An 8,748-nucleotide genomic window follows, 5' to 3' on the forward strand; every position below is an offset into this window, starting at 1 on the left:
ATTAGAATAGATTGGTAAAATAGAAAAATAGTTAAAATGGAAACAAGTATAAATTGCCTAGCATGTATGGTGACAACATCAATAATTTATTTTACTTAAAAAAGTTAAATTGTCGTTTTAATAAATATAACTTTATAATCATATAGCTGGAAGTTACACAGCGACTTTAACATACAATGCATGAATATATATAAATTGATAACATACGTATATGTCACTTACTCATGAAACTTGTTTGTAATAACAAAAAAGATCATATATAGCAAACACATGTTGATAGCTAGACCACAAAAATAATATACTTTAGTATTCATCATGTCTAGATTCTACATTTTGTATGATGCTAAATTAAGAAAATATACTCTTACATTGGGAAGTAGCCTAAAGTACTTAAATGTTTAAATGGATGGAGTCAAGATTATTCATAATATTATATTATTATACAAAATATATAATATAATAATAATTAATAAAGTCGGAAGAGTAACCACCTCAATTAATTGTTGACGAGGAACGACCCACACAAACTATCCATCACTGCAAACTGCATATTCTCTGATGGTTTCCAATGGCGTTTCCTTTGATTTATGAACCAATTGTTTATCTGTTTTTGATCCAACCCTGTTGATTCCGCTAACGCAATCTTGTCTGCTTCCTAATGTATATATCAACGTACACCCAAAATAATTATAAGGGATTAATTTTTATGTATATATATTTTTTTAATTTCTTGAAAATTAAGTGGTGAATGAATTCTTACAGTTGGATAAGGCCATCTATAGTGAACGTTCCACCAATCAAGGAGTACTTGTCTTGCTTCTTTGGGTAATTTCCCTTTCTTTTTCTTGTTGGAGAATTCATGTTTGAGGGAACTTATGTATTTGCTGTATTTACGTAAAAGTTTTTCTTTCAGAGCTCGATCTTCATTTGTCCAGTTGGATTTTGGTACTTCCGACTCCCCCCTACTTAAATCTTCCTCTGATTTCTCTACGCTTTCATCTGCTACCACAAATTAATTGGTAATAATATGTCATATATATGTGAGCAATGATACCAAATGTTGTTACCTTTAATTTACTTGTTTATCGGATATGTGGGTTTACGATTTATCGTTTTTCAGGTTTTCGAGTTCAAACTCATTGAAAATATGTTGATATAAATGGCATCATATCCGATTTAAATATACTAAAATAACTAGGCAAATGTAATGGTAGTAGGATATGACACAAAATAAAATATAGTAACATAGTTAACATATTTCCTTAACATAAAATATGTATAATAAATACAAATAATATTTAGAATATAATAAATATTAAATAATATATATATGGTGGTTGGTTTTTAAGCTATGAGTCGGTTCGGTTTTTCCAGGCCAGTTTATAATACAAAAATGAATCGATATATCGATTTTTATAAAAATTCAAACCATTTTCATCATGTTTTCGGATTCTTGCGTTTGGTTCCTATGTCAGCTAAAAGAAAAGAAGTAATTTTATTTAACATGTGAATTGACCAAAAGACCCTTTATATTCACTTAAGGCCCTAGACTAACTTGAAAGTTGCAAGAAACCTACAAAACTCCCGTTTAACCTATAATTAAGTCAACCGACATTCACATTTGGGTAACCATTCGAGCCTCCACCTCGAATTGGGTACTTATAAGATCATTCAACTTCTAGACCTCCACCACTTGATGCTACTGTAGTGCTGCCAACCTCCACCGTTTGGAGATTCCACCACCAGCTTCTCGGACATAAGTGAAGAACGTACCCTCTCGGAGGACCATCGACTTTCTCACGTGACACAAATCTGTCCTCACCATTAATTCACCAAATTAAGGGAAATGGAACGTGAAAGTTTCAGTAGAAAACTTAATTTGTAGAGCTAGCTAGCTAGCTAGTATCCCTTTTTGATTTCCAACCCAAAAGTAAAGAACAATTCAAAGAAACAAACCAAATTGAAAACGTCTTTCTTACCCATATTGAATACTAGATTTCCCAAAAAAGCGCACCAAAACTTTTATGGTTCTTTAGATTCAGAAAACTATTGCACCTTTCATTTTGATCGAAAATACTCCCTATGCACTAAAAATTTATCATCACCCAGTTGTAGAGTTCATCCCTTTGATTAAACCTTTTAAAACACAAGGAAGAACCCGTGAGAAGTCACTGTTAATTTCCTTTTCCTGACCCTGATACAAATTTGTTGTGCTAGCTAAATACTAACATGTAATGGAAAGTGTGAATGTTAATTCCAAATTTTAAATTATATATGATTACCCAACTACAGTTTTCTCTTTTAGTAATGGTACTACTATTATACATCAAGCTCCTTCAAAAATTTAAACCAGTTCCACTTCTCAGTTCTCCCACACTTCTAGGTATATATAGCGTATATATGTTTCTGCATGTTTATGTTTATATATGCATGTATACATATATAATATGTATACATATATATACAGGACAAGTAAGACCTAATTAATTAATGGATCTAGTGGCAAGCAACTCCATATAGGGTGGTACAAATACAATAGCTAGACTTGAATGATTCCAGGGATGTGAAAACACCAAAGGCTGAGTGGCCTGGTTGTGGGGCCACAGTAAAAGAAATGAATACTGACTGACGTCTTTCACTGTAAATAAAATAAAATAAAAAAGATGAGAGAAATGATAATACAAAGGTTCGTTGTGTCGAATCGCAAGCAGAGCCCAGAGCCTGGTGTGTGAGAGTGAGACTTTCCATGTGTACGGACTTGTGATAAATAAATAAATTAATGAAAAGAAGAGAAAAGCCAGACAAGGGAGATAACCCGCAAACCACGCACCTCACCTACCTGGTAGTGCCTCTCTCTTTCCTTTCCTTTCCTTTAAGACTAATCACTTACTAAAAGTACAAACCCTAAAACGTAAAGTAAAACCCCATGAAGTTTAGGAAAGACTATACAGTCCGTACATATATATATATATATATATATATATATATATATATATATATATATATATATATATATATATATATATATATATGCAACTTTTATTTTTATATTATTATATATTATATATGTGTAGGGCAACACTGACAAGCCCTTTATGATGTTTGGGAAAAGGTTTCATATTCACTTCACTCCTCCCAGCTAGAGTTTACAATAACAACTGTTTCAAAAGCCTTCTTCCTCAAGTACGAATAATTGTATCTCACTAAAATTTAAAAATAATCCAAAGAACCCCTATTCACAAGAATTGAAGAGTATTTTATGAAGTATTTTTATAACGGCATGTCACCCTAACTAGAAGATTTTGGGATTTAAATCCGAGTATATATAGAGTGTTTAAATGTCAAGTAACATATCGTTTTAACATGTTATCAACTATATGTTATAAATAGGCATATCTTGTTTTCGTAATCAATTAAGTAGAAATACTAGATTCTTGATTTGTTTATCTCACATACTACTTAATCTACTAATAAACTAAACCTTGTAGGACAAAGGGCCGGGTCAGTTACCTTTCTTTTGATACACAAAAGTCAAGAAAAGAAATTAAGGTTGGTTTTTCATTTATAACCTTATTTAATTAATTGTATTGTTAACAACATTTAATATTTCCTTACTCTAGTAATTGGACGCATTGCCACATTTATACTTAGTTTACCAAACTAATAACATAAACAAAATCGAATTTAACTATTTGTTTAACATTTGAGATATTTTATTCCACATAGTAAAAAACAAAAAAGGACATTTTAATCCACTTGATGATTAAATGCTATATAGATGATTCGACCTTTAATAAAGCATGCGTATGTAGTTCCAATTGGGCTTATACTTCAAACCTTACGCTTTGAATATCTATATTTTACATTGACAAAGATGGGCATCTTGGATGACTAAGAATGATGGTTTGAATCTTTATATTTTATATTGATCAGAAAGATTGACATCTTGAATGACTACATGATTTAACATGATGGAAGATAAAAGCTTTTTTAGTTCATTTAAGTGGGGTTTTGGAGTTTTCTAAAAGTCATTTCTCTATATGAATGACAGTAGCCATATACTTAAAATTAAAGTTTATTTTTGGTTCACTTTATATCTAAGAGCATACTCAACTCACACTAGAGAGTTCAATGACAGTTGTATGAGATGCTAAATCTCGTTATTTTTTTATTTAGAGTTCAATAGAAAAAAGAAAGTTTTCTAATTCTTAAATAAATGTTATAAATTAGTTTTGGTATTTTTTTTTTCATTGAACTTTCTAGATTTCAATGTAGGGATCCCTTTCAATGTACTATAGAAAAAAAATAATAAAACTGTATGGAATGCAAAATGATAATGTGAAATTTTAAATTTAATAGTAGTAAAATGTGGCAAAAGTCAATACTAAAACATTATGCTTTCTTTGCTTTTAGTTAATTTCTTGAAAAAGAGATCCTGAATTTTGGGATTTATATAATAAGATGCAGTATGCATCAAAGGGATTCAGATTCTCAACAGACTATACAACGAAATGGGAAAAAGAAAGCTGTCAAAGGTAGACACGATATTGGGAAAACCAACATGATTTTTTGAGAAGCTCACTATTGTACTAATTAACCATGACATGATTTGTAAGGTATAGAGTATTTTTTGTTTCTTATTTCATGAAAGGAAACTTCATAGAAAAAATATTTTGCTTTGGTGTAAAAGATCTTGAAAATAAGATTAATCATCAACTTTTCTATGATAAGACTACAAAATGGCATAGTGTTCTGGGTTTTCATGTCTTATCTTTCTCATGCAATTAAAAAAAACAAGCAAACTACTATAACAGTGAAACAATACAATGATACATGATAAAAAAAATGTATCCCATTGAAACACCTTTTTTTAAGAAATGATAGCATATCATTATTTAGTAAATTTAAACATATACGTGATAAATCGTTTGATAAATTCAAGCTGAATATAGTATATACTTAAGATTTAGCTGTGATTGACATGATGAGTCATATTATTTTATAGCGTTTATCATTTTTTTAAAGTAGAATAATGTATGCCTAATGTCTGTAATCATTAAGAAATAGATCTATATTGACATGTTAAAAAGGTCCATATAGACTACTTAAAATTTACTCCTTTTGTGTACTTAACTACTATATACAATATTCAAATTCTTTTTATAATTTCAATATTTTCATCTTCATTATAGAAAAAACACAAAGAAAAAGTAAATAGAAACAAAAAATCTGAGTGCCACTGTCATTGTGGTCACCATTCATATTCCCCTTTTATGTCTCTATCTATATCAAGAAGAAGGAAAAGCAGAGTTCCTAATAAAACAAACTACCCAAATCACATTCAAAAAAAAAAAAAAAAAAGAGCGAGAACACCTATTATTGAAAACCCTAGCTATTCTTAAGATTCAAGATTTGGGCAAATGCTCAAATAAAATTATATATCTTCCTATATCTTTAATTAATCATACCTTTGTTTCTGCACGTATATACTTAATTAATACAGATTAACTTTAATTTAAACAGAGTATAATGTATTGGAAGGGGCTTCTTATACGTGAATTGTGAATTCTCGGGAGCTCTCGATTGCTTTGAATGAATTGCTATATCATATATTTCGAAAATTAAAGTAAAAGATTTTTTTTTTTTTATTTTTATTTTTATTTTTTTTTTTATTTTTAAAGCTAGCTAGCTAAGGTGACTGCTTAAATTTTATGCATGTCTAAAAATTTTGTACAAACTTATAGGAATATTGAGTTCAAGATATCTTACATACATTATATTTAAAAGTAATACACAAAAATATATTAAATTAAATATAGAGCCTGCTTCCTAATCCTAACTCGAATTAGTCAAGCCAAATGCACAATGACAATACATCTATCCAACAGCTTGAAGTTGATTGAAGTTGATTAAATGTACCCTTTAAGGTGCATCATAAATAAATTTAAGAAATAGACTTTCTTATTAAGATATATGCTAACTTACAAGATGAATACCCTACTATATCCTTTAACCCAAAACTGATAGCAAAGCATTGATACAAGGCCGACTAATCTCATTATCTATTGTTTAAAGTTTAAACCTCTTCATGTGATTGATAGATTGTTTGATAGTTGTTGATTAACTTAGATTTAATTAAATCATTGTCTGAATGAGTTAGATCCAACCTACTTATCAGACTCACTAAGAAATATATAAACGGTTTCTAATTGTGGTTCTAACCAGGTTAGACCTAACTTCTTATTAGACCCAATAACATACATATTAACTACATATCAAAATTTAATTTGACCATCATAACCAAAGTTAAGTTGAAGCTAATCACTTGATAACAAACCCCAATTAATATACAAAGCTCCAGCTAAATTTGACTGGATTATTTACTTTAAAAACTTCATAAATCCGATTCTTCTCCGAATAAGAAGGCCTAGTTGTTAATATGTTTTTTAATTAAACGTAATCATTTAAATAGAATTAAGAAAAGACAAAGAATTAGAGTGATTTTTGTATTTTGCCAAAGAGTAGATATATATAAAATCAATCGGATATATTATCCATATATCCTAGAACAAGTTGGGATTTCGAGGTGTTTGGACTGTTTTGCAAAACAAACACACATCAGACTTCGAATATGAAAATGAGTGAAGGATCAGGGATAACCAATGAAATATCTAAAATCAGACCATGAAAGTCTCACTCAGAAGAAATATAATTCGCTACGCTAGGGTTTTCCTGATTCTTCTTCATTCTTGTTTCGCCGTCGGATTCAAAATGCCGTGACAACAGATATCCGGCGGCTCCGACGCACATACTTAACGGCGGAGGTATCCAACACCGTATCACCTACCTCCATCACCGCCTCCCCTTCCCTCGGCGGCGAAATAGAGATATAAAAAGGGTTTCCGATTGGATAAATTATATAGTATATATAATTGACTATGAGACGCATAATAAAATAATAATAAACCGTGGGACATGAAAATGATGAAATACACACATAGCACGAGATTCCATGACTGGAGGAGAGAGAGAAAAAGAGAGAGAGAGAGAGGGAGACCTGTGTGGTAGGTTATAGAAGTTCCCTTGCAGAGATTGGTGAGTTGAGTTTGCATATTGTTCAAAAACGTGGTTGCTTCATCGAAAGGTCTTGCCAGATCCGATCTGTACTTATCCAGCATCTCACAGTAAGTTTCCTTCAAAAGAATCACAAATTGATCGAGCAATCAGCGAATGAAGAAATTAATTACAAACACACGATCGACAGTGACAGCAATTTGACTCACCATGAATTCGTCGAGCTCGGGATCATCGCCCAGACATGAACAGGCGCTGGATCTCCGGCAGAAATCATTATCGCTGAAAATTTCATCAAACAGGTTCGCGATATCTGGTGGAGCTCCAACCTGATAAGAATCAAACACGCACTAGTGATTTCTTCTTGACGTGTGACGTATTTGATTCTTCAACGAATCTTAACCCTAACAGAAGGTTCGTATAAATTTATTCTAATCAGAACCTGTTGAATGTGAGTTAAACTCCTAGTCACTATAGATTAAACGTTTGAAGATCTTCTGAGGACTCGGAATATCACTGATCAAATTATTCAAATGCGTATTTTAAAAACAAGCAGGAAATCGCGCGGATTTCAAAATTTTTGCAAAACTGAAAATGAATATTGTGATTGTGATTTACGTTCTGCAAGCGATTAAATACACAACAAGCACACGACATTGCTACGCAGCTTTCGTGTCTGTTTGAACGCAGATCCAACTGTAACTGAAACTAACAGTGTCTCTGTACTCAGAGGAAACAGATAAACTGACCGGATACATATCATACATACGTACACCGAATACATCACATATACATACATAGACACATACGTGTAAGCACTCAAGCAACTCTCTCTCTCTCTCTCTCTCTCTCTCTCTCATACATATACAGACATACCTTTTGGCAAGAGATGTAAGCTTGGAGCAGCTTAGGATATAGAGGATGCGACATGATCTTGGCTCGATTAGCGCTTGACAAATCTTCATCTAATTCTTCAGCTAATCCGTTGTTATTATTCTTATTGCTACTACTAGTTTGAATATTGGAGCCTGATCCAAACACTGCCGGAATAGTCCGTTGATGGCGAACGTCCGGTGCCTGATCATCGAAAGCGTGATGGTAATTCTCTCTCGCCGTTTCTGCCGGCGGAATTTGCTCATGGTAATTCATTAATCCGTACATTTCCTCCATTATCGATCAATAACAGGTTTGTACATGGAATTAAGATATGGATTTGAAGAGAAAGGTTGGGGGAATATGATCGGAATTGGAGGGGGCAGAGAGAGAGTAGGAGTGTGAATTTAGCGTACAAACAAGATGAAAGAAAGCCCCAGCAGCACCTGAATGTCTGGTCTCATCTATCATCATCATATTCATCATGCACCATCCTCTCCTTCTTTCACTTCTATCCTTCCTTTTTTGGTTTAATCCACGCTCCCATTCCGCGCGTTGTTTTCTGTGATTGAAAAGGTGGGACCATGTCAGTTCTCATCCGTTGGATGTGCTTTCTATGTAACCAACGGAGGTTTAGAGTTTCGATACCGTGTTTAATTAGTATAATAACAAAATAATTATCACCACCTTAACAAAGCCTCAAGTTTGATTCGTTAGACTAATCTTCAACCAAAGGGTTTCTTCTATCCTAACGGTATCCGATGTTATCTTTTCTTCTTAAAGTTGACCGGAGATTTGTGG

General features: G+C 32.2%; 1 protein-coding gene across 1 annotated transcript; it reads right to left on the minus strand.

Annotated features, from left to right (window-relative positions):
* Window positions 1–279: 279 nt before the first annotated feature.
* LOC145052320 (homeobox protein knotted-1-like 6) lies at window positions 280–8,456 on the minus strand. The gene is made up of 5 exons (XM_079000123.1): window positions 7,951–8,456; window positions 7,284–7,403; window positions 7,058–7,193; window positions 761–999; window positions 280–655 (listed from the first exon to the last, which is right to left on the minus strand). Exons 1-5 carry the CDS (start codon window positions 8,242–8,244, stop codon window positions 497–499), a joined length of 948 nt encoding a protein of 315 aa, XP_078856249.1. The 5' UTR covers window positions 8,245–8,456; the 3' UTR covers window positions 280–496.
* Between the last annotated feature and the right edge of the window lie 292 nt (window positions 8,457–8,748).

Source organism: Lactuca serriola, chromosome 5 (assembly GCF_051521515.1).
Source record: "Lactuca serriola cultivar US96UC23 chromosome 5, Lser_US96UC23_V15, whole genome shotgun sequence".
NCBI classification, from domain to species: domain Eukaryota; kingdom Viridiplantae; phylum Streptophyta; class Magnoliopsida; order Asterales; family Asteraceae; genus Lactuca; species Lactuca serriola.